The sequence below is a fragment of the Poecilia reticulata genome, chromosome 11 (assembly GCF_904066995.2).
Source record: "Poecilia reticulata chromosome 11, P_reticulata-male-v2, whole genome shotgun sequence".
In the NCBI taxonomy this organism is placed as follows: domain Eukaryota; kingdom Metazoa; phylum Chordata; class Actinopteri; order Cyprinodontiformes; family Poeciliidae; genus Poecilia; species Poecilia reticulata.
The window spans coordinates 1,302,017-1,329,707 of NC_088840.1; the positions used below are offsets into that span (position 1 = coordinate 1,302,017).

Here is a 27,691-nt window from a genome sequence, read left to right on the forward strand (position 1 = left end):
ATTTTTACTTCTTCAGTTTCGCCTGATCAAGGACACGCAGAGTGGAAACTTGGTATTTCGCGTCCTTGTCCCAAATAAACAAACGTCCAGCTGTTTTATTTTGCTAAGTTTTCTCGCCCTCAGCTCGTCCCTCCCTCCTCCTGCCTTGTGTCGGAGACGCGCGTTATAAAGCGGAAAGCTCAGCCTTTCGCTTCAGATCGGCAAAGCTCCGACCGCTGCGCGCACCAGACGACCAGGACCAGAACCTGCTCCCAGCTATGACCCTGCTGCTGCTGCTGCCTTCTCCTGGATTAACTCTCAGCTAACTTTCGCACCTCGGTCGTACCCCACTCAACCAGAGCGCCGCTCCGCTGTGTCCAGCAGCCTCCTCGGCGGGTCTCCGGGTACCTGCTGCCCCACTCCACCCTCCAACTCTCAGCTGTTCTCCTGCAGTCATGGGGTACGTTGCTTCCTTTTTGCCTGGTCAGCTGAGGGGCTTGACCGCGCTGTGAGGGGAACACCAGGTGGATTCATGGTCGTGAGAGCTGAAGCCATCACTCGAGGGAATTAGTGGAAGTTTGAGCTCCGGGAGGATGCAGGTGACGTCTTGGTGCGCCGTGTTCCTCCTGACGCCTGCTCTCTGCCTGGTGAGTTGTACTCTGCATTTCTTGCACAGCTGCTGTAAAGTTGTACCAGGCAGCTGCGACAGAAACCATAAAGCCATTCCGGTCCTTGCAGATAAATGTTTGTTTAGCAGGAGAGACCTTCTCGCCTCATTGGTGTCGAAATGGCATTATTGGCAAAGAAGTTCTTAAAGTGCTTTTTAAATCTTTGACATAAAAGTAATAATGAAAACAAATGGAAACAAAATCACAGATCGATATCCTGATATTGAGGCAGTGGTTTTATTCACGGTAGGATTTGGGTCGTTTAAACAAAATCTGTTGTCCTCTTATTCGGGAAAATAACAACTGGTGTCCAGAACGGAGCTTTGTGAGGACAGATGTCGGGTAACCGTCTCAAGATGGCGCTCTTGTTTACAGAAACTGTGAAATAACTAACCTCCATGGCACGCGCTCAGCGGCCGCTCTGACTTCATTTAAAAGGTTTTTGACTTCATCTCATTCACTTTAAATGATAAAAGTATAATTTCAGGAAAAACATAAACAATACAACCTACTGCAGACCACAGGTTGCTTCATGCTGATGTCGTTTTTGTCCTTTGTTAGACGATTTTTTAAAAATAGTTGCAATTTAATTTTAGAATCAGTCACTTTTGTAATTGTCTTAATCTGATACATAAAAAGTAAACATGACTTCAGAGTCGAATTCCAAGCAGATAAGAGGGAAATGAAATGTTTAGAACATTTCCAGTTTGTTGCTCTAAATATGCTCCATAAAGACTCTAATTTATTCCCTCTAAATAACTTTAACTTTGTCATTTCTGGATGAATCATTTTAACAGGGTAATTGACAATAACATCTTTTATTTGATTTTGTTTGCTTTACAAATATTTCATCATTAACATAATTTGGTTGGTTAAAACATTTATTTGTTTATTTTATTTTAAACAAATAAATTGGGCATTTTTTGAATATTAGAATTTTTTTTTTTAAATTTTCCTTTAGAATTAAGAACAGAAAAAGAATGGAGGAGCATATTTCTGGGTGAAGAGCTCTCCATGGTGCTGAATGTATCCTAAACTTCTCGGTCTGGTGTACAAACTCATTTATGAAATTCGCTCATTTTCAGAGCCCAGTCGGTGGATGACCACGGCAGTCACACTAACCATGTTTATTAGTGTTAATAAAATGGACTGAATTTCAAATGGATAATTGAAAGCTAATTTTACATCCCACTGATCCGATTTTTTTGTTTATTTTTATTTGTTTACCTACGGCTCAAACCCTGTTTGGGTGTTTCCTTGATTATTCACTAGCCCTTATATCTTTATGGACAGCACATGAAGATCTTTCTTTCTTTCTTTCTTTCTTTCTTTCTTTCTTTCTTTCTTTCTTTCTTTCTTTCTTTCTTTCTTTCTTTCTTTCTTTCTTTCTTTCTTTCTTTCTTTCTTTCTTTCTCTTTGTTTGTTTGTTTGTTTGTTTGTTTCTTTCCTTTTTTGTCTTTTCCTGTTTTCTTCTTTCCAGAATGTCATGGTATTGTTAACTGTGCGTGATGTCTGAGCGCCCTGATGATGACATTTCTGTCTCCTCTTTGCTCTCCGCGCTGGAAAAGCGCACAGAGGCTCAGAACCAGCCCGTCTGCAGGCAGCAGTTGGGGATTACAGCTGAACTTTGACGGTTTTATTTCGTGTTAAAGACTATTGTCTCCTTAAGCTTCTTGTCTGAGAGCCGCGCCTTGACCCCGATAACAGCACAGCCCAGGTACTGGCGCCTCACCGACACAAGGGCTCGCTATTAAATTAAAACACCCCGCTAACAGTGATGAGGGCTTTTTTTTTTTTTTTTTTTTTTTTTTTTTACAACAATTTAACATGATATCTACGGATTTAATGGGGTGTTTATGTCTATTGGGTTAAGCCCTTTAAATCGTCATGATTTGCGTTAATTATTTAATCCTTTTGAATTTCATACAATTTTAACAGAATTCGAACAGATTTTAAATAGTAAAACTGCTTTATTTAATTAAAACTACTTTGCATTTATGCATTTATTGATTTTATTTTCTGATCCCTTAAACAAGTTGCCAGGGGGAAAAAAATATTTAGTTTAAATACCAGGATAACCAATGTTATTAATTTGTACATTTTAAAATGAAAATGAGACTTCTCTGGAGAAATAAGAACAAAAACATGTTGATCTTATTTATTTTAAATTTACAATAATTTTTACATGTATAATTTTATGATCTATTTTTAAATTTAACACATTTAGCAATATATCTTTTTTTTTTTGCCTTATTGCTGCCTGGTGTAATATCTCTTTTTATGTGGAGCGATCTGTGGAGTTGCTATCATTTGTTTGGCTGCTCTGATCACTTAGATTGGGGTGAAGTCACTGATTCCACTATTTAACACAAGGAAAGCTTATTTTTTTCTGACATTTTTCCAGTCAGTGCTGCAGCTTTCCCAACCCCTCCTGATTTCTCTCTCCTGTGGGACAATCTCAAGATGTCCCACTGGCAGCAGCCATTGTCGTTGCATTAAAGTGTTATTATAAAACAATGCAAATGGGCTCTGCAGAGTCAAGTGTTCTACGCTGCAGGGAGGAAAAAAATGTCCCACGGAGATCAGTGCAGCACAGCTCACACAGTGTGACCACCCCACAAAAAGCACCAGACCCCCACCCAGCCCACATCACACTGATCTCCCTCACAACAACCATCAGAGTGGATCATAAACCTTTAAGACATTAAAAACAACTAATTGTATTGAACAATTTCAAGCTCAAATTAAGATCAGAAAATGTTTGATTTAATTTTATTTAAGTGTTTTTTTTCTAATTATCTCACACTTGGACATTTGCAGCATGTTGGCAATAAGTGAGAGCTGTTGAGAGTTTTTCCTTCAAAAATGAACATTTTTCTCAATTCCTCATTGACCCTTGGCTCATCTTTTAAAGTGTTTCTTTGCTACAGAAAGGAACACTGAACAAACGTGTTGAGAAAACTACCTACTTCCATCACACTCTCCACCCAGTTACCCAGCTCTGCTCCGTTCATTAGCCTATATATGGGGGTTGTCTACCCCTCCAGTGACAAGAGTTTCTAAAGCTTACTGAGACGACTCCACAGCTCTCAAACAGCAGAATTTATGGTACAATCATGAGAGTTGGCATTAACATTATTGAAGGTAGGAAATTTAACCCAGGTCTCGGACAAATCGCTGTTATATTCTGTCATGAAATGATGGGATTTGTGATGACTTAAGGAAATTAAAACACAACCATCTTCAAAAATTAAGATTAAGAAATGTAATAGCTGATTTTTTAAAAATTCATGTTGCTTTCACTATAAACATAGTAATGATAAAAACTGTCCATTCAAACTGTGAGGTGTAGCATGCAATCAGAACAAATAACACATCTAAAACTTACTTTAGTTGTTCTGTTCCAATAAATGCAAAGAATCCAACTGATAAATGAGGGACATTAAAGTATTTTCCTTGCATGGAACTTTTCCTGTAAATGTCAGACTTAGAATAAGACGAGATGAAAAAATACCAAACTGCTGGTACTGCATTGTCATTACACCATTTGTCCATCAGAGAGCACTGAAAAGTAACTTTTTACACACCTCAATATTCCACTCACTAAATATCGCAGACATTTAATACAACAGATGAAAAACTGATTATTTGTGTTGTGAATATTTTGTTAAAGCTCAGATCTAAAACCATTAGCTATTATCTTGAGTGTGATGAACCAATCAGGTCATGGCTCATGCAAAAAAATAAATAAAACAAAACAAAATAAAAAAGAAAGAAATAAAAATGTGAAACTGCTGTTATTTGTTTCCCCTCTTAAATTAGCACAGAAATAAAATTAATCAGCAGCTGATCTGGGTCCTTTTTGCCACAGAAACAGATTCTCATTGCTCACTTTTTCCAGCTTTTCACAGAGAACTCAACTTCTACTAACAATCAGTTCCTTCATGTAAGGAAGGAACTGATTGAGGATGGTTGTTTGTGGTCTAAGAAAATGTAAAAATGTAAAAACCTTGACTTACTTTTGAATTGGATTAAAGGAGCTGATAATTAAATGTAACGTTAGACAGCTGGTGTGTGTCTGGGTCAGCAGAACGACATATAAAGGTGACTGAAAATTTCTTCCACCGGGAACTGTAACATGTTTTCTGAGTGTTGAGCCTCATGATGTGAGCTCAGCCTCCCAAAGCACCCCGGCTCCACAAACAGCCGCAGCACCTGACCTTGATATTTGCCCAGAAAGTCCCCACGGACAGCACCAGGTTGGTTTTCTTCTTGCCATGCACACAGCGGCTGAAAGCCAGAAACGGCAAACGAGGGAACTTTGCTTTGGATTTATTACATTAATGATATTAGGCTTGACATGACTAAATATTCAGAATCACCACCAAGTGTGACTTACTTTTCTGTGTGGATGTTTGTATTTGAAGAGGCAGGACTGTGATTAATGACTACAGCCTTTATTCTTCACTTCATGCACTGGTCTAGATTTTCAATTCCGTCCTCAGTTCAGAGGTCAACAGTGGAGCTGATTGTTGAAGGGCATTGCTCTGAGTATCCAGCCCTGCTTTGACCCAGGTTTAATCTTGGGGGAAGTCTAAATCCTCTCACTTCTCTCTCCACATAGAGCAATCCTTTTATGGTGAAGCATGTGACACCTTGATAACAGTGCTTTGATGCAGGCCTGGGAGGGAAGTGTCTCTGAAGGAAGGAAGTGCCTAGATAACCTGGTGCAGCCTGCTTTACATTTGCAGGTATTTCATTGACTTGTGAGTGTGGGCCTGTCACAGCCGCCGCAGCAGAGCGGGCTGAACGGACCGAGCCGGCGCTCCAGCTTGCTCCCTTCATTCACATGAGATGACTGTCATCTGGAGGGTTTGCAGCCACCTGGATCCTCCTTGTCAATAACACATATTATACAAAATTCCACCTATTTTTTTATTATTATTGCATAGAGCCTAATTGTTAATTAAGAAAAAAAAACTATCAATTTAACTATATATTTATTCTCTCTGGATCTGCTTTCTCTTTACTCAAAATAATTTTTTTGCTCCCAACATTAACATGGCAAGATAAATTATTTTAATTTTACTTTTATTCACAATTCAGTAATTACAAATGAAACACATACAGTTAAAATTTGCATATATGCATGTATGTATTGTCCAAGGCAGAAACACGCAGGCAGTGGATTGGACATTGTATGGTGATGGATTGACGTGGGTTGTTACATGATGATGGGCTTGACTGACCAGTGAAATAGAGCAGGCTGAGATGCAGCAACAGGGTGGAGAACTGGTGGAAATGACAGAGCAGGTAGTGTATTTGTGCGGCAGGGACAGTTTTCCTCGGCTGCCTCAGCAGTGATGGAGCTGCCATCGGAGCTGCAAAGGGGGATTACCAGCCAAGTCCTTTATCTCCTACTTAAGATCTCCCTATCCCGTTAGGTTACAGCGACTGGCCATGCAGTTTCTGTTACCTTACCCCAGATACATGATTCTGCTTCAGGAAAAAAAAATCAAGAGTCCAAATTATTCTGTACAGCAAGAACATTACATTGGATTTATACCAGACAAATATTTGCAGTATGATGTGGGAAAGTTTAGTCAGCAGAGCCAAAATATACAAAAGACTCAGTTCATAATTTTTTAAGCACTATCATGACCATTTACTTGCAAGTTTCATTTTGAAATTGTACAGATTTTGATTGAAATTCAAAATAAATTATTATTCATTTCCTCTACTGATGTACTAAGATCGAATAAATAACACAAAGAATCCTAAAAAATGAGCAGATTACACCAGACTGGTCCAGTAGTATTTTCTCTGTCAAGTTAATTTTAGAAGTTTTTACAAGGACACGCATAGAGTTTAAAGAAGACAACTGCAGATTTGAGGAAATAATTTAAATGATCAACATTGTCATGCTACTAAGAATGTTAGGGAGTAGATCACTTTTCATAAACTTTTAAATTTTGACTTAAATTTTGCTGAATAGCTGTTTCATGGCAGAATCTGTGGTATTTAAAAAAAAATTACATTACAGTTCAGTCTAGAATTGAGAGATGTTGAATAATTTTAATATTGGTTGCAAATATCACATCTCCTGCATCCAGTCACATTTTACAAAACTGTCCAACTCCACTGGTGTCTCCAGAAAAAAACTTTTGCACCACAAAAAGCTTTTTATATTTTCACCAAACAAATATAATATTTTGAAATCTGGCCTTACGTGATATTATAGTGATATATTGATTCAGTGTGTAATCATGGACGCTTAAGAAGAAAGTGAAAACAGCTGATTAGTTTCAGTGTATTTTAGGAACAGCAGTTATGCCACATGTGAAGTCTAATGAATGCTGCTGTAAATGCTGGAAGCCTTTACTACACACCCAGCCTCATTTCCAGCAGTTTTAAGATCCCATAATGCCATGCTTCTGTATTTTAAACAATGTACATTCTTGTATTTATTCTACTCCAAAGGCAGCATAGTGTAGCATTATGTATTTAATCTTTGTAATGATAATGTTCCATTGTTAACACAATGGTAATAGCTGACAACAAATATGTGATATTACTGACCAAAAGCACTTTGTTCACAAGAAGGAGCTTTCACTTTTATCCTGAGTCACAGTTTTATTTATATAAGCTCCAAACAGACATCAGCTCCATTTCACTGTCAGAATTATTTAAAGGAGCAATCCTGTATCTTCACATTAATCACATTCAGTTTTAATTTTGTACAAATACTAAAAGTAATTGGCCTTCCAATATTATTGTATGAAAACACACAGTTAATCTCATTAGTGAAAAGTTTTCCCTACTTGCAACACAAAATACCTTTCATGTTTTGTTTGTGAACAATCAGATTTTTTAAGACTTTACTCCAATCTGCAGCTCTCCTCTTCAACATTTAATTTACTTCCAGTTTTAAGGCGGTAAATAAAGAGGATGTGTGGGAAAGGTGAACTCCATGCTGTGACTTTTTGTCCTGAACACATTCGTCTGTCAGACTGGGCTGTTTGTGCTCCCCCAGGTTTTCTCTGCTTTATCACGCCTCAGTTAATTATTTAGAGAAATGCATGGGCATCTAAGGTGACAGAGGATCTTAAGCTCTACCATCAGTCTGCTGTAAGCTGAAGGAGTTGACAATACATAACTTGATCTAAATGTGCAGCAGCAAATCTCGGCACTGGAGACATCAGGGTATGGCTGCTGGTATTTTTCATCTCTATGCTTCTTTATCACATTTGTGCGCTTCAATGCCTTCAGCTTCTCCAGCTGTTTTCATCAGTATCGTCCTTAAATACCTTTTTCCTGGCCAAATAAAAAGTTCAGGCTGTCAAACAAAAACAAAAATAAGGTATATTACTTGCACATAGATGGAAGCTAAAAAAAATCTGCTCTCTCAATTCAATTCAGTTATATTGCACCAATTCACAATTAGTGTGGTCTCAAGGGACTTTTCAAATAACATCCATTTCATATAAAAAATAGTTCATTCAATCCAATCTCAGAGATTCTTAGTTTTCAAATCAAATTCAGTTTATTGTTCAAAATGGCAAAAAAAAAATATATATATATATATTGTTTCATAGGAAAATCAGCAGATTGCTTCAAGTCACTAACTCACATCAATCACCCCTCCTGGCTGAGCAACACAGGACGGCCGATTGGTTTTATTCGCTAAATTGGCAGCAGTCCTTCATAATGTCCTTACTGACAGTAGAAAGGAAAACTCTTTTACATTCTTGTTTTCCTCAACAATCGACTAAAAAATATGCTGTTCTAACTTTGCAAAAGATTTTTTTCATATAATAGACTATTTTTGTCTGATGAATAAAAATTTCGCTAAATGTGTAGAGTGCAGTTTTCCAAATTGCATGGTTTTAAGTTCACAGCTCCAGGATCCCTATGACGTCAGCTTCCTGCTCGATAGAACACTAAACATGGTCACTAATAGATACCGATCTGTCTGTCTGTCTGTCTGTCTCTAGATACACATATCTAGATCAATATAGACTATCTATATCAAGACTAAGTACATTTATCTTTTATATTGGTCAGTTATTTAATTTCACTTAATTACCACTGTTTAAATGAGTTTAAAAAATAACAAACCATGGTTCTTTCTATATTTAATGAAATGTTTCATCATATTCAATGAATGGTATAAAGATTGCCACGTTCTACCAACAAACAAGGCAATTAATGTCGTTTTTATTTGTTGAAGGATTAAAAATTACAGCAGCAGAACTGTGCCAGAGTTCACTTCAACTGAGCCCAGATCCAGATTTTTAGGTTTTTTAGGTTTTTAGCTTAGAGTTCGAGTACACATTCACACTTCCCCAAGCAAATTTGTCTACAAACTCCAGTTTGTTTGTAGTCAAACTCTACACACTTGTGAAAAACTAGAGTTTGTAGACAAACTAAATGTTTTAAAAACTGATTCTGAATTAGCATAATTTGATTAGAAAAGTAATCATCAGGATCGGGGTAAAAGAAGACTGTCCACTCCTGTTGAGCAGCAGGAAATCAGTGCAAATGTCAAACTTCTTCAGCTAACAGCTGTGCATGAAATATTGTTTGATCAGTAATTCTCTATTGGGTCCAGCTTCTTGTACCACAGACACAGATTTTCATTGTGGAATATACAATACAGTATTACATTGTTACATTGTTGGGCTCTAAAAAGAAATTTTTTATAAAATGAACTTGATTTTATTCAAAATGCAGTTTTTAATTATTCCTGGCACCAGGCCCCACCTCCAGGCATAGAGCCAGGACAGGAGTGGGCATACTTTTTGCCTCCCATCTTGGCGCCTGTACTTTGGGGTTTACTCCGGTGAACAAGAGGGTAGCCTCCCTCCACCTACGGGAAGCAAAAACTCGGATGTAGGAGGAGTTTGGAGAGGCCATGGAGAAGACTTCCGCACGGCTTTGAGGCAATTCTGGTCCACCATCCAGCGTCTCAGGAGGGGGAAGCAGTGCAGCACCAACATTGTTTATAGTGGGGATGGTGTGCTGCTGACCTCAACTCGGGACGCCGTTGGGCGGAATACTTCGAAGACCTCCTCAATCCCACAAACATGCCTTCTGTTGAGGAAGCTGAGCCTGGGGACTCTGGATCAGGCTCTCCAATCTCTGGGGACGAGGTCGCCGAGGTGGTCAAAAAGCTCATTGGTGGCAGGGCCCCGGGGGTGGATGAGATCCGCCAGGAATTCCTTACGGCTCTGGATGTTGTAAGGTTGTGTTGGCTCACACGACTCTGCAATATCACATGGACATCGGGGGCAGTTCCCCTGAATTGGCAGACTGGGGTGGTGGTCCCCCTGTTCAAAAAGGGGGACCAGAGGGTGTGTTCCAGTTACAGGGGGGTCACACTCTTAAGCCTCCATGGTAAGGTCTATTCGGGGGTCCTGGAGAGGAAGGTCCGTCGGATAGTCGAACCTCGGATTCAGGAAGAGCAGTGTGGTTTTCGTCCTGGTTGTGGAACACTGGACCAGTTCTACACCCTCAGCAGGGTCCTGGAGGGTGCATGGGAGTTCGCCCAACCAGTCTACATGTGTTTTGTGGACTTGGAGAAGGCGTTCAACCATGTTCCTTGGGGGGCGTTCTGCGGGGTACTCCGGGAGTATGGGGTACCTGGCCCTTTGATACGGGCTGTCAGGTCCCTGTCCCGGTGTCAGAGTCTGGTTCGCATTGCCGGCAGTAAGTTGGGCTCGTTTCCGGTGAGAGTTGGACTCTCTTGCCCTTTGTCACCGATTCTGTTCATTACCTTCATGAACAGAATTTCTAGGCGTAGCCGAGGTGTTGAGGGGATCCGTTTTGGTGGCCTTGGGATCACATCTCTGCTTTTTGCGGATGATGTGGTCCTGCTGACTTCATCAGATTTTGATCTACAGCTCTTGCTGGAGCGGTTCGCAGCCGAGTGTGAAGCGGCCGGGATGAGACTTAGTGCCTTCAAATCCGGGGCCATGGTCTTGAGCCGGAAAAGGGTAGAGTGCCTTCTCCGGGTCAGGGGGGTCGTCCTGCCTCAAGTGGAGGAGTTTAAGTATCTGGGGATCTTGTTCACGAATGAGGGAAAAAGGGAGCGGGAGGTCGACAGGCGGATTGGGGCAGCGTCTGCTGTGAAACGAGCGCTGTATCGGTCCGTCATGGTGAAGAGAGAGCTGAGTCAAAAAGCGAAGCTCTCAATTTACTGGTCGATCTATGTTCCCACCCTCATCTAGAACGAAGTCACGGATACAAGCGGCCGAAATGGGTTTCCTCCGCAGGGTGGCTGGGCTCTCAGAGATAGGGTGAGAAGTTCGGTTATCCGGGAGGGACTCAGAGTAGAGCCGCGGCTCCTTCACATCGAGTGGGATGTGCGCTCGGGCACATCCCACCGGGAGGAGGCCCCGGGGAAGATCCAGGACACGCTGGAGGGACTATGTCTCTCGGTTGGCCTGGGAACGCCTTGGGATTCCCCCGGAGGAGCTGGAAGAAGTGGCTGGGGAGAGGGAAGTCTGGGCCTCCCTTCTGAAGCTGCTGCCCCCGCGACCCGACTCCGGATAAGTGGAAGAAAATGGATGGGTGGATGGATAATTATTCAAAAATAGAAATATTACAGTTACAAAGATTTGCATTGTTTCTCTGTCATGTGATGTAATATTTTCCTTATTATATCCTGACTGAATAAAGTGATAAAGCATTGTTACCCATAGCAACACTGGAAATTGTGGCTGTATTGATTTTTGAAATGATAATTTCATGTTTTCCATAACCTAGGCCAGAGGAAACAGGGTTTTTGTCTGTGGTGTCTGTCAATCATATGTCAGCAGCATGGAAGTCGTCCTTTAGAGGTTAAAGAATGGGACTCTTCTCTCTCCTCCCTTATCTTGTTTCTCATATCCTCAGTTTTTCTGTCGCCCTGCCTTGCTCTCTGCGCTCTCACTTCCCATTCTGTACAATCTTTCCTCAGAATCTTATGAAAAACTTTCCTTATCAAGCTGACCCTCAACTTTAAGATCTCCTCCTTTAGCAAACACTGCTCCATAGCTTTTGCTACATTCCTCATTAATCCCTTCATGTCTCCCATATTTTCACACACAGTGGCATGTAAAAGCATTTGCCCTTTTACAGATGTTGTCTGTCTTCATTATTCCTAACACTTAAATAGTGCAGATCAAACTAGTCTTATTATCAGAGATAACCAATGTGCAGTTCTACAATCATTATTTTATTGGTGAAAGGATAAAAAACATTCAGAGAAGACCTTAAATGGTCTTCTCTGCAAATCAATAATTAAATTAATAATTAGTCCAACTGAAATACAGCAGCATGAACTTGAATACATTTTTCATGCTTAAAAACATTTAAATGTTGCTAAATTAAAACGGTTCCACAAATAAGAGCTCCCACACCCAGATGTACAGTATAAGACTCACCAGCAGCTGTGAAGTCCTCGGCCTCTCGGTTAGGGTGAACATTCAGCAGAGGTCCTCAAGGCTCTGGATGTTGTGCGGTTGTGTTGGCTTACAAAACTGTGCAATATTGCGTGGGGCTACTCCAAAATATGGTGAACCAGACCGTTTGATTATTGGGTCCCTGGATGATCAGTGTCAGAGTTTGGCTCGCGTTGCTGGCAGTAAGTCAGTCTCGTTTCCAGGGAGGGTTTTCTTTTGTCATTGATTCTCATAAGTGAAAATCTATAATTTTTTATGGACAGATTTTCTAGGTGCAGCCAGAGTGTTGAAACAATCCGTTTTGGTGGCCTTAGGACTGGGTCTCTGTTGTTTGCAGATGATGCTATTGGCTATTGACTTCATCAAACTGTGATCTACATCTTTCATTGGAGAGGGTGAAGGGATGAGGATCAGTGCCTCCAAATCCGAGGCCGCGGTCTCAAGCCAGAGAAGGGTAGAGGAGGAGACACTCGTCCAAGAAGAGACTACTCAACAAAAATACATACACTTTCTCAGCTTTCTTGCCATTCTGTATGGGGAAACTATAACTTTACTACATCTAACTGCATACTTTTACTGCAGTTATTTTGTGTGTAAAAACATATTAATGAATGCTAATGAGATGAGTAAATCTAATAAATATGATAGGATCAGATAACTTCGGCTCGAGGTGCTGCTTCTACGGTTCCATGCCCTGTTAAATAGAAACCAGATTTAATTTTTGCATGACTGTATGATTGCTGATCTGCAGCTGATTGTGATGTGTTAATCACTTCTCGTTATCTTCTGTACACTCGACGATGCTCAACAAACAAGTAAACCGAGTCCTAGCCCAATTGTAAAAGTTGTTTCACAACTAAAAATAGATTGAAAATGGACCAAAGATTTCACCAGGCATGTCCAGCTTAAGTGTGACAAAACAGAAAGTAACTGAAGGACAAAACAGCATAGTCTGAGCGCGTGATAGAGTATGAGTGGGGTTGAATTGCATGGTTTCATCTTTTTAAGCTGTGTAACCTCAATTATTTTGATTGTTGTTATAGGTTTGAAAATCTATCTGTGATTTTGTGTAACTTTCTTCCTCTGATCCCTCTCAGTCCAGAGGATCTTGCAGATCAGTTACTGCTGATGAGAGTCCTAGTGAAATATCTCTTCAATAATTCGTCCTGTCTCTTTAATGAATTCACTAGGCATTCTGGACATTGGACTCGTAGGTTACAGTAAGGCCTGTTCAGTCTGTCGGGTCCTAAAAGCCATTAAACCGTCACTGGTGCCACAGAGTGCAGCTTTGTCACAGTGATTTGTAGAAGGTATCTGTGTGTTGGAGAATTGACTGAGAAAAATCGGATTATATTGCGGAGCTTCCTGGAAGGAAATACTGAATATATTGAGTTTCTTGTAAATTCTGTCAGAAATTTAAGGAACAGAAAACCTCTTTGGCAAATTTGAACTTTTTTGTTTTATTGTCATGATCCGTGTTTCTGTGTGTTTATTTTTGAGTTTTTCTGTGTGATTCTGTTTCCTGTGAGTCCTGTCTCTGCTCTTGTCTCCCAGGTGTGTCTCGTTCCCTTGATGACCCCACGTGTATTTAGTCTCACCTGTTGTCTGTGTTCCTTGTCGGATCCTCGTCTAACGTAGTTGTTGTGTGTACCAGCCTGTTTCCCTGTGTTCCTTGTGCTCCCCGTTGTTCTGTACCTCTACATCTATCATTAAACATCATCATCTTCACCATAACCTGGGTCTCAGCGTTTCTCCTCACCACTTCCACCCACCTACTATGACATTTATAACTTACAATCTGGATGTAGTTTTGTACACACCAGGATCAAATGTCAGTCACAAGAAAGAATGTTGGTCACAAAAGAACAACTACTGTAAGTAGAAGGCAAAACAACCTGGAATTGGGAAACTATGGAGCCTTAAATGCAGAAAAGTCAGACTAAGCACAATATACTGCTGTTATAAACTTTATCATACATCTTTGAACAAGAGGTTGCTGTGGGACTGTGGCAGTCGTGGAAGAAGGTTGATTTTGTGTCTGATGAAAGAGTTACTGAGACCAGAACCTCTAACAGTTAGCAGGACAACAGGCCAGAACTCCCAGTCTTGGTTTCATGTCAGCATGTTAAAGTTATCGGCTTTCAACAAACTCCACATCTTTACAGTTTTGATGATGGAACAGGAAAAGGCCATCACTGACATGCATCCTATTAACTGGTTTACTGTACATGTATACTGCATTTAATGGTTGCTATGGAGACTAGTCATGGATTAGTAATTAAAACTTCTACCATATTAATAAGTATAAATAAAATACTTAAGTTGCAATTATTTCATGAGAACAATTAGAGGTAGCAATTATTGTACGGCTGATCTGAAAGAAAAAATTACTACTACTACTACTACTACTACTACTACTAATAATAATAATAATAATAATAATGCAGGCAGGGGCGGTTCTAGCGGGGTGGCAGTTGCCACCCCAAACTCGCCACCCCTGTTGCCACCCCAGCTAGCGACAATGAATTCAATAAATAGTTATGGCAAATCGGACATTAAGCGCATGAAACTCTTTTTTCCCCGACAACATTCAATGTAACACAGTGTAACCTGACAACCACTGCTGAGTAGCGGGAAGTGGAGAGAAGGACAGAGCGCGAGGCAGCAGCATTGATAGATGTATGTTACTGGACTGGACATTATGTGATTTATCGTAAGTCACTCATGTGCCATTGCTGTCCATTGAGTCAGGAATATTGGTGGTCAGGAAAATACTTCAATCACGCAAATAATCAGAACAACGGACGCAATGTTTAGTAGTTAATTCAACCATAGATAATGGTAACAAGGGCTTCAGATTTAACAGGTGAGGAAAACGTTTTAATTTAAAGAAAACATTGAACAAATGAACAGTGGGTCAGTTATGCTAGCCTAACTGTTAGCCTGCTACTGACTTTGATAACCTTAGCATGTGCTACGCAGTTCGGTGTGTTTTGGTTCCGTTGGCACTAAACCAGGTCAACCCGCCCACCACGTCATCAGTAGAGCAGCTGTTTATTAAATCAGCTAATCAACCGCCGCTGTGCTCAGGCGAAAACTTATTAATAATCCAAATATAGACATTAAGCCTGACAACATAATGTAACAGACTGGATGTTCTGTTTTAGTGTTTTTGCTACTTTTTTGTGTGGGAAATGTTTGTTTTTTGGTGTTGATTCCAATGATCGGTTGATTCCCCTGATCGATATATATATATATATATATATATATATATATATATATATATACACACTGCCACCCCTGGAAAAGTCCCGGCCACCCTCTTGCCACCCCATAAATATTTTTCTAGATCCGCCCCTGAATGCAGGATTATTTTCACACTGAATTAAAACTTTTAAGTGTGGACATATGTTTCTGCATTGAAAGATGAATTTACTTTATTTTATTATTTTACATATTTTTCCAATAATTGTGAAGAGTGCTGTATAAGCTGCTGTGTCTACATAATGAATGTCTGGTCTTTTTTATTATAAGGTCCATAGGGAGCCTGCACACATTTTAAAAAATATTTTGTCTGTTCTGTGCTAGGATAATACATATTAATTGTTTATTCACAAAGCAATTAGTTGGTTCAAAAGATGGATAAAAAATAATCTATTTGCTGCATTTCTGCAAATACACCAATCAGGTTCTGACAACAAATTCCTCAAAACTAAAAGTGTTTTATGCCAACTGTTCTAAAGGAACAATAAAACAAATGTTTTTTATTGCGGAACTTTAAATTGTAAAAAAAAAAAAAAAGGAAAACACTGCTTTAAATGACTGACTTGAAGACAAAAATTGTACCACATGTTTATTTTTATTTGGATTCAGGACAAGATAATGTCCTGAATTTCAATGAAAACAAACCCTTGTGTTTTGGTGGCTGAAGTTACATTATATAATTTTCTCTTAATAAATGGAAAGTGTCCCGGCAGCATACAGGGCTGCTTACCAAGTCTTCTCTCTGTTGGAACTCATCTTCAGCCTTACTCCGGCTGGGCCAAACTGCCCTCTATACCAGTCCAGATCTAATTCAGTCTACTTCATTTCATTAGGTTTATTAACTCCTGCACAGCATCATCTATGTATCATCCGTTGTGAGATTTAGCAGTGTGGTTTTATGTACTGTTAAGCTTGTTGACATTACTGAAATGACACAAAACCACAACATTTTAATATTTCAGATTACAGAATATATTGCTTATACTTCAAACTCTTATTAGCTTGTTGTTAATTAACTTGTTCTCTTGTCTGCATTCAGTCAAACTCTTTCCACAAAAGGAAAAACACAACCCTTTCTGTGACTTGAACCTGAGATGCCGTTACCAGGTCGGGTTTATCAGAGCGTTGGTTGCATGTGGTGAAGAGATTCATTCTCAACTTGTCGCTGTCATTTTGTGAATGATTAACGCACACAAAAAGGAACATTTTTCAACAATAATACCAGAAGTAATTGATATATAATTCATGGATAATATTTATTTATTTATTTTTACCAGAAAGAAAGAAAATAACTTACTCTTTTGTCATACAGTCATTACAGTATGAAATGATGGCAGGCTGCATCTCTGCTTAAACCCTGTGTCTAAGGCAGATGCTATTTGCAGGAAGGTGCATGGCTACATGTCACTTACTGAAGCTCCTGGGTCATCATCTGCTTTGTCTTTCATACTCAAGTGGAATCTTCCTCTATATTGCTCCAACAGCTTTGAGTGGTACCATCATAGATACCTTCCTTAAACAGAATGGTGGTGACACTTTTCACTGGTAGTTTGACCAGGTCTCTTCTAGTGAGTGTTTGCACATCATTTCCCTCATGCTTCAGGAGAGAAGCACAGAATGCAGGTTGCAGTAATCCACTGAAGCACATCCACTCTGCTGTTCCAGTGTGTTATCACATCTGTTTTAGCTTGTGTTCTGGAAATTGGAGTGGCTTCTGCTTCTCTTTGAAGACAAAGTTTGACACCATGCTCTGGTGAAAGAAAGGACACAACGTATCTCACTTTAGCCGGGACATTATAGGCCTTTATGTGTGGTCAAAATTATAAGCAAACTTGCCTCTGCATCAGACGGACATGTTGCTGGTGTCATCAGTTACAAGTGCAGGTGTTTTGTCAACCATATGCCACTCCGTCTATACCTCCATTAAAATTGCACCAAAATTCACTCCTGTATATGTGTGTGTCTGTGTTATTCAAAAGCTGTATATGAAGAATATGATTCTTGATTTGCAAGTTGTCAGTATGACATGTTAGTTCTGTTGTGCATGATGGCGGTCCATTGGTAACGATGGCCACTCAAGTGATTCACATTTAATTTCCATTTAAGCCTCACTGTAGTGTCAGTATATCACTGAATTGTTGCTTCATCTGTATTGAATATTATAAACCAGTGTTTTCAACAACAATGTAAGGTGTTTATGACATGAAAATGCACTGTCACTCGTTCCTCTGAACTGTTGCTCACAGCTTTTGTGTAAATAAAGAAGTCAAAGGCATCTAAAACCCTAAAGCTGGCAGAGATAATATGACCTTCAATGTTGCGCTTCTTCTGGTGAATAACTAGGTTTGTTGTCTTGTATAAATTAACTCACACTGGTACCTTTTGCATTTGGCATGAGTTTTATCTGTTGAGCTGTTTTTACATTGGAATTCAAAGTATTTTCACACTGTCCATGTGGTCAGCCTAGCCTGCCGAACTCCCCATCCTCCTCATTTCTGTTAACGTTAACATTCACAACACCAGCGCTTCTCTCAGAGTCCGGCCATAATCCATGGAGATCCTGGCAGCCCCAACATCCCCTCCAGATGGAATGAGTTCGATGTTACTCAGCATATCAAAATGACATGAATGACCCACCTCCAGCAAAACCGCTCAGCAATTATAACTTGTCTACTTGTTAATATTACATAAACCTGTTGCATCCTTGCACACTGCCATGGAAAACCGTTAAATGAATAATTAATGGCTAAATAAAGAAATAAAATTAATAAATAATTAAGTAAATAAACTAGAATTAAGCTGTTAAATTTCCAGCAAATCTCCTCACTGAAAAAAATAACTCTGGATTAACATAAAAAAAATCATGGAAAGGATTTCCACCTGATTACTTTGCTTTGTTTCAGCACTATGTAATTCTGTTACTCCAATTTAAAGCAAATGTGTTGATTCAACTTAATTTATTAAGGTTATTCCAATTTAAAGAAAATGTGTTGGCTCTAGGCCTGTTGCGATAAACAATAAATCAATTAATCGCACGATAAATTAAACCTATCGACCTCATTTTAATTATCAGCTTTATCGTCTCTTCCTGCCTTTTTTTCTTTCTGTTGATACTGAATGAAAAAATGCCCAGCTCCGATGCTCTCCACTGACCCTCCCTTCCTCATTTCCTTAGTGTAATGTCCAGCGCACACTACAAGAGTTATCGGCCAATTCTCGGCCTATTTTCAAAGCCTGAGAGACACATTAGCCGACAGAAATCCTGGGTATAACGATTCGATCGGGTTCAGCTGTGTGGTGTTCAGCCACATGGGCACAAAATAATGGCTACAAGTCCAGTTAACTAATTTTAAAACCAGACATTAATCAATGCTTTACTAGAATCTACCTGTGATGCATGTGGCTAGAGTCAGAGTCTGACTGAATGAAAATCATTATAACCTATTTATGTCACGTTAAGGAAGAACAGCTGAAAACTTACCAGGTTTATCAACTGTGGTAGCTATTTGGCTCCAACTCCTTTCCTTGTCATTTCTGTATTCTTTGCACGAAATGTTGAATAAATATTAATGTTGTTTCCACATATCATCTCCAATGTCCGCTGGATTTTGGGTCGTGTCATGTCAGCTGTTTGGGATTCCCCTCGTTATTTCCCCGGAAGAGAATCCGCGCTTTCTGATTGGCTACCTGTCACATTCAACAGGCTGCGTTAAGCTCCCAGTCGCGGAAAAAACCCTGATTTAGATCGGAGCGGCCACGACGATCTACACTACAGGATGATCAGTTACGAAATCACCAGCGAGAATCTTGGATCGGCCAACGGTCTAAAATTGTAGTACGGGGAAAATAGGGGCAAAAAATCGTGTAGTGTGAACTATTGCATCAGGTGGTCGGATGTGTCCATTTTCTCTATTTAAATCAGTGTTTCTCAACCTTTTTTGGGCCAGCGCCCCCCCAGCCTTTATCCAGGTCCCTCACCGCCCCCCACCAAAGAATTTGCAGGCTGCTTTGCACTGACCATTATTTTATCATTAATATTACTATCACTATTGTAGATGTTTTGATTTTTATGCTTGTTTCTGTATTTATCATCAAAAATAATTTCCCAGAGAACAAAAACCAATGTGAATAGAAATTATTTTCACAGGTGTCTACGAAAAATGCAATGAACATTCAACTTAAAAGGCCTAACAGCAGCCAATCAGAGCGGAAAAAATATTCTTATTTTGTGCCATTTTCTTGTTGTTAAATATTACACAAAATGACCAGATAAAAGATGTTCAACATGCCAGTTTAAACTTTGAACTATTTGCAAAACGACTGAGCTCTGCAACATTAAAACATGGATAGAACTGTAACTACATTAATCATAACTCTTCTTCTCTTCAGTGTTTGTCAGTTTCTGGTGGTGCAGCTCTGTGCTGCCTTCAGGAGAATGGGACATCAGAGTATCATCCATAAAATTTCACCCACATTTCAGTGGAAAAACTAAAGTTCCAGGTCCTTTTAATGTCATACAAATATGAGACAGAAACATGGATTATATCTTTATATAGACCTGTCTATTGATTATAGATTAATAGTTTTACTGGACAGAAATTACAAAGAACAAATCTGGTTCTTAATCAAATCCTAATGAGTCAAATTGAAAGTGTCATGGAGTCATCAGCCTCATGACATTAACACTGATATGCAAAATAATATCGAAGAAAGAAATATATCAAATCTAATTAAAAACATAAATAAGTGATGTTATTTACTGTTATGGTCTGTAAGATATATTTATTCTCAGTACTAGATGTGGTCTCAACAAACCCATGACATTTCAACAATATTTTACTTTTTATGTGGAAATAGTGTCTGTTTATTCTTGCCATACTGTTCTCTGTATTAATTATTGCTCGAAAGGTTTTGCCATACCAGTTTATTCCTCTGTATTTACTTTAGTTTTTTAGTTTATTCTTGCATTTTGTTCTTCATTCATTTCCATTTAGTTTCCTTTGATTAGTATTATCCTATCTTGGTTTATTGCTATGTCCACTTTAGTTTCTTTCCTGTTGCTACATTTATTTGATCATTTATCCATTATAAGACGAATAATCTTCACTCATCACCTGCTGCGCCTCCTAATCATCATGTGTTTCACATCATGTGTTGATTTTTTTCACTGTTCAGCGTCGGATTCTCTGTTTTTATGCCATAATTCACATTTAGTTCGTCGCTCCGTTTTATGTCCCGCTTCTCCTGTTTCAGAGTTTTGCGCAATGTGCGCGTCTTTTTTTTAACTCCCTAAGGTGCAGGGCGGTCAGGAAGCGTATCGATGGGGAAAAGGCAGACTGTCATCAACCTTTTAAAACAACAGAAACAATTTCTGCATTCTGATTATTGAAATTTAAAAGTGTTGTGGTACCGTTGTTCCATCAAACCCGTTTCATGTCGGACCACTTGCAGCACCATTTTAACGCTATAAAATGTACGCTCTCTATCGAGGAACCACCCATGGAGGGATTTCTTTATTTAAATGGGTTCATTTTTCAGAGGGATACAAAGTGAAGGTAACGTGATTTTAGTAATTACATGTTTATAAGAGAGATTTTCTGTTGTCCTTCCATGGAAGCGGGCAGCTTTCAAATGGAAATAAAACACTTTTTAATATAAATTGCTGCTTTGACATGATCACAGAACTGCCAAAACATATGTAGCCCACATAAATACCAGACAAAGTGAATCACAGCAGCGCCATCAGCCGGTGTAACTCTGACCTGATGCGGAGAGGAGCTGCGAAGCTACAAACACTGAATGGAAGAAGAGCTGCCATCGATACAGTTGCAGCCAAGCATGATTTAATGTTACACAATACAGTTTTACCAAGTTGCTCAAAGTCTAAACTGGTATTGTTGTGGATTTAAGGTGTAAAGTTTACCTTCGACCAAAGGCATCCCAGCGCCCCCCTTTTGTATAAATGTCCGCCAGCGCCCCCTGCCGTCCTCTGAACGCCTCCTGGGGGGCGGTACCGCCCACGTTGAGAACCGCTACTCTATAGTATGAAAATTATAAGCAGATCATTCTGATCATTACCTGAGAATTGTGTACTATGAATCATTCACAAAGTCTAACCCTGGTGTCTTATGAGTGACTGTGGGAATTTCATTTTTTTCCTCTGTCCCACTATATTTAGCTTGTAAAAGACCCAAGCATGTTAAGCTCACAATAACAGGCGCAGCAGCTGAGCTGAAGGTCTGGTTCCCTCCCAAAAAATGCAGCTGTTCAAATAACTGTGAAATTCTGTGGAAGATTAAGTTAAACTCTGCAGCATCCCATCAGACTGAATGAGCCAGGCTCAAATACAGGAGACTTATTCTCATATTGTGAAGCACTCAGGAGAGCAGATATGAAGAGACTTTTTATTGAAAAGTTTTGTTGTGACTTTCACACTAAATCTCTGCATGAAAATGAAAAATTGTCCAGTGCTTAATCTGGGCTGGTACTAGGAGTGTCTCAGTGTAAAATAATTAATTAGGTTTTCCAATACAGTAAAACAACTGCTTCATCTTTCAAAAATGGGACAATTATGAAATGGCCTCTGATTACATTTCCCATCATTTTACCGGCCTGGCTGTCTACATGGATAATATCATACATACATGTGCACAGGCTGAGGGTGATGACATGCTTGTTCCCTACCACCCATAGGCTGAATGTTTTGTAATGACAGCATCAGTGAGGAGTAAGCATCGTCCTGCAAATTTGGTCAGCAGAGCAGAGAGGCAGGGTAGGGGCAGACTTTCTGGGTAAATCTTGGAACCCGCTGATAATTGCTTGAAATTCTAGTTGTTATTATTAATATTCTTGTAGAATAGAATATGGTTTTAGAATAAATTGCCACTGACATGCGATCTCTTGTGGAATGTTTAGTGTTTGAATATTTGATTAAACAAATTGTTACAGAATTAACAAGGTGAAAAAACTAAAATGTCCCTGTTGTTTGAGATGTTTGACCACTAATGTTTCCTCTGCTTTTTGTCACCCATCAAACCATTCAGTGACCTCGTCTTCTGAATGTTTCACAGCAAGATAAAAGTCAATGACTTGGAACAGCAGCAAGGCAGAGATATTGATTTGTTGTGACCTTTTTCCAGACACTACAGTGCAGCAGTTTTTTTCTGGATGATGTTTCTAATGTTCAGCCCGTCGCTTCGCCTGCTGTCCTTCTTTCATCTAATACATTGTGAAGGCATGTTAACGTTAGATTGGTGTGACTCTCACATCCCTACAATCATGTTCCATATTTCTACAAACCGGAAGCAAATTAATTTTTAATCATGATAGCAGGTGCATTTTTGCCCCTGATTAACTAAAAAGGTCCTAACACAGAATGGTGGGTTGAAGTGGACCCCCCTCAGGAGGAGCAGTCAGGAGTTTACAGTACAGCTAATCCAGAAAACAATTCAACCTCTGATCTGAAAAATTATCATCAGAATTAGATACTGATGACATGTTGAGGATGACATACGATAACTGTACCTGTACTGGAAGCACTGAATGTATTATGATGCAGAGAAAACAGAAAAAACCTTTATAACAAAATGAAGCACATAAGTGGATTAACATTTAACTCTTTAATGCACACTTGGAAAGAGGCTACACATGTATTTTGTGGAGCCATGTAATCAGACCTTAAGTAGAGCTATGGTCTACCCACACACTGTTCTGTGAACCTGTGAAAATGATTAGCAAACTTCTACCCAAAGCAGAACATGTGTGTTTCAGTAACTGTTTTCCTAATTTAAATGTTATGCACACAGTAGTGACAGCTGTGAGTTTTTCACAGCAAATTCACAAACCACATTTTATTTATTTATTTTTATTTTTATTTTATGCACAGCCTCATGACCTGCCACTCACAAACAGAAATAACTCTCATCTGTTCTATGACCATGTTTTTTATTGGCTAAAGTCCGTTAGCATTTTAACATCTAGCCTCAGACACATCACTGGCTGTGAATTATTTGTAGCTGGAAAGGAGGAATCTCAGTCTAAAGCACTGCTGTCAACCTGCTTACCTCTCCTCAGACTAAAGTTTCAGACAGGGTATTGAGCGCTAATCTCAGGCAAAATGCTCTTCATTTACAGAACAGATTAAGAAGAAACCACATTAAGGTTTTGTGGTGGTTTTATATCCTTTCGATTCAGTGGCAGCAAAAACTGGGATGCAGAAGAGAAATTGTTTGGCATCCAGGGAATGAAAATGAAGAGCATAGAGATATGCTTTGAATAGTAAGCATGGTGGCATTAGTTAAATCACTATGGAATTTCAAGATTTAAAAGCCATCTATTTGATTTATTTTCCATACAAAGGAAAAGGAACAAATATGAAAATCCTTTCATTTATTTACTTCTAACTTCACTATATTTGCCGTCTATCAAATTTACTAATATCAGAATGTGAATTATTATTTAACTTAGTGGAAATTATTAAATAGTTTTTCATATTTCTAAGCATTATTGTATCTTACCCGTTTAACAATCAAAACAGTGATTTCAATATTAAACTGCTAACAAATAAAACAAATCATATGTTTTATATTTAATTGACTGAAAGATGGTCATGAGCTATTTTTAATGCAAATTTGAGAATAATGGATCTTTGTGAGGATGAAACTCTTTCTTACATGTAAAGCTCCTCCTTCAAATCACAGAGGTGAATGGCTTTGTCTTCCATCCGGTGGAGTTGGGTTCGAATCCCTGCCTGGACAAGATATTCATTCCTCTTCTTTAATCCCTGTAAATGACTATTCAACATCACATATGCATTAATAAGGACAGGACAAAACTACCAAATAAAATACTTTGACACTGCTTTGAAAGGACCTCAAAGGATGCCAACCTTGTAGGGGCAAATTTTGCCAAGGAAGTATTAGAAACACAGAAGCAGCAACGCCCAAAAATCAAGAGGAAACAAGCTGTGAGGAACATCTCTAGGTTCTTGCAACTTTAACTTGGATTCAGTTTCTCAATGAAGTTTTAGAAAATAAAAATTGTTAAATGCTATAAAAAACACATACTTTTCATCAAATCAAAAATTGATAAACCATTGGAATATTAGCATTTCTAGTGTTAGGTCATGTTGGAACTCTCAGAGCCTCTGGACTGTTCTATCTGGCTGATCTGTTTTTCATTTGAAATTTAAAATAACCAACAATGATTCTGGTGTTTTGTTTCTGTTGATTATTCAAGCTGCATCTGTCTTTTGCTCGATTATTGAGCATTGTCTATGTCTGCAGATAGACATTTTAAGAAATAGAAATGTGTCTTAGCAAAGTTATTGTTAATATTTTTGTAATTATGCCAAGTCTTTTCATTTTGAGTATGTTTTTGCTTCTCTTTTGTTTGACATATTTTCAAACTCATCATTTTGGGGGGAAGGTGTCTGATTTCCCTTTTTATCTCCAATTTTTATTTATCACTTTTGTTGTGGATCCACTGACTGTCCCCATGTGTAGTTTATTAAAAAATGAACTACCTTTTTAATTTAAGACTTGTTTAAGTATCACCCTCACAAATATTTATGAATTCATTCATATTTTAACAAGAGACTGGGGTGAAAATTGAAGTCATAACTGGAAGAATCTAAAAAGGCTACTAAACAGAATGCTCCTCTTGATTTTTAAAAATAAGTTTTATTATATTGTCTAAAACATAAAAGACGTCAAATAAGAAGCGTTAAAATTGTGTGAGCAAACAAAACATTTGCAGAGTACATTTAGTCTGCTTCAGGATTTGTAAATTAAACGTTGGCTGGTAAGTCAATCATTTGCATATCCTCATCCTGGTATTTTGCTCTTTCTGATGATCAGCATGTGCTTGGCATATTCATGAAGGCAAGACACGCTAAACTTATTCTCATCATTTTGCTGCAATCATAGCTATCAGGTTTCCACCTGTTTTGTAGAAGGAAATATTATAAAGATCAGGCCCACAGTGTCTTGTAGTGCCAAACTAAAACGCTGTGTAATTTGAAAACTGAGTTGGAAAACATCTAATAAAGACTAACTGAGACCTGGAAGTGAGCATCGGTTTTAAAAAGCAAGACAAATCTAAAATAAGCCACGGATGCTGAAATTAAAACACACATAGAAAAATATAATGAGCTAAATCACATTTTTTGGCTTAGTGTCTTTGAACCATTTAGACATATTTTCAACAGTCAAAGACAACAGTGAGCTTTTTTGTTAGTTTAGGTTTTAATGAACTCAAGTTAATTATTATGTCAGAAAGGTGCTGATGCCTTTGCTATTGAAATAATTCTTATTCTTAGATTATCCTAAATGGATGCTCTGGGATCAGTTTAGCATGTGAGATAGTGAGGGAAACACACACACATGCACCCACACGCACACACACACATATCCAGCTGAATTAATTAAGATATTGGGTTCACAATGATAGAAAAACCGAGTTTCAGAATTGGGCCTTGCTGCAGTGACTGTGGCTTGTTTCACAGACATGCTAATGGTGGTGTGTTGTTTTCTAATAGATTATCTCAACTGCCTGAGAGATCATTTTCAGCATTACAACAATCAAAACAGTAATTACATGAAATAAAACACTCTTGGCAGATGCCAGCAGAGTTAATTCTGAGTGTATTTTTAGCACCACAGTAATGTTGGAGTGCACATTAAGCTAATTTTCATAATTTTTAAAGACTTGAACACCTTGGGGATCTGCTCCAACTGATTACTGATAATGTGCAACACGCTGCAACACGCAACAGAAGCTCCAAATGGGTGCAACTTCATTTTTGTCATACAAAGTGTTTAAAAGTAATAATTTATAATAATTCAGTGTAAGTAGGAATAGATGAAGGTGGCTTGGTTAAAGTCATTTGATGAGATGGTGGGAACAGAGATGGCAGGCTGTGCTTGGGGAGTTATTGCTCCACTTACTTTACAAAATGAAAATCTCATTAAGTGTGACACTGAAGATTAGTTGAGAGGGACCAAAGTGGAAAGAGAATGAACCCACCAAGGGGCTTTGAGGAGGCTTTAGCTTTGTTTGCCATCATTAATTCAGCATTGAAACAGCTCAGAGGGAAGCTCCCAGTCACTGATCAGAAGAGCTGTGGATATGACAGGCGAACAGGTGCCCTGTTTCCTCTCCAAACACTTCTCCCTTTTAGCTCCAATCTTCAAGTCTTAATTGAGGTGGGTTGTGCGCTTGGGCCATCTGTGTGCTGACAAAATAAAGCCAGCTTTGATTTATTACACCTCGGGATGAATTATGTTCTGAATTTCATTTACAAAACTTCCAATTCTGATTGTAAACTAAGATAAGTGTGGTAATAATAGTAACATCTAAGAATACAATATGACATAAATTGGTGCTTTTTTAACAAAGGGAGAAAGAGAATCAACGCCCTGGGTGTACATTTTATAATCACATTTTGTCGTCGCTAAAGGTTTCCACATATTAAAGCACAGTGTGAAGCTCATAGAAAATCTGAGACGTATATGTTATTGTGCATATGAATACATGCAAAAGGTTTATTAAGAAACTGAGCATTCTTTATTTCCTAAGAAGCTTGGTAGAAAGCTGCTCAGTACAGAGACATTTGACTTTTGTTTTGCATTATGTTTACTATGCTTGGTTTGTTTTATTGTTTCACTAAACTTCTCCCTTTGGCTTATAAAACTATCTCCTGTCTTTTTTGTTTTCCCCACAGATTAGAACACAGGACAAAAATAGATCCCTTCTATTTGTTCATAGCAGGTTGTAGTTCTGCTTTTCTAGATTTGTGTTAAAACCATGGGACATTATATATCATAGTTTAATAGTAATGGTCTGGTCTACACCAGGTTCTAAACCTAAATGTGCTGAAACATAAAACAAAATTAGTGTCAAATTTTATTTAAAAAAAAAAACTGTAGTCAAGTGCACTAGTTCACTCTGCTGCAAATCAAATGCTGTGGATGAACTGATGAAAAGGTGGAATTGTCTCTTCTGAAGGAGCCTTAGAAATTCATCTGTTACTACAAAGCCAAGAGGGAAAGACTTCAGCAATGGCCTCAATCATTCCCTAACCAAATAGGAAGATTACTGGACTTGTCTAACATTTCATCCTCTTTAATATTGAGAGTCTGCAATTATTTGCATTGTTGTACACTTAAGTTGAAACTTAAATTATTCCAAAAACTGACCAGAAATATGTTGACCCTTAAAAACAGCAAAAATGAAAGAGGCGTACCTTTTTTGATAATAGTTATGTTTCTGTATCATCACTTTTTATTTTTATTTTTGGAATTCAAGCTTTTTGAGGAATTTGTATGCTGGATTTTT

General features: G+C 38.6%; 1 protein-coding gene across 1 annotated transcript in view; it reads left to right on the plus strand.

Annotated features, from left to right (window-relative positions):
- nxph1 (neurexophilin 1) overlaps positions 1–27,691 on the plus strand; it is a 48,360-nt gene continuing 20,669 nt past the window's right edge. The window contains exon 1 of the mRNA XM_008421221.3: positions 1–626. Within this exon, the coding sequence (XP_008419443.1) occupies positions 573–626 (54 nt within the window). The 5' untranslated portion in view covers positions 1–572. The remainder of the gene's footprint in view (positions 627–27,691) is intronic.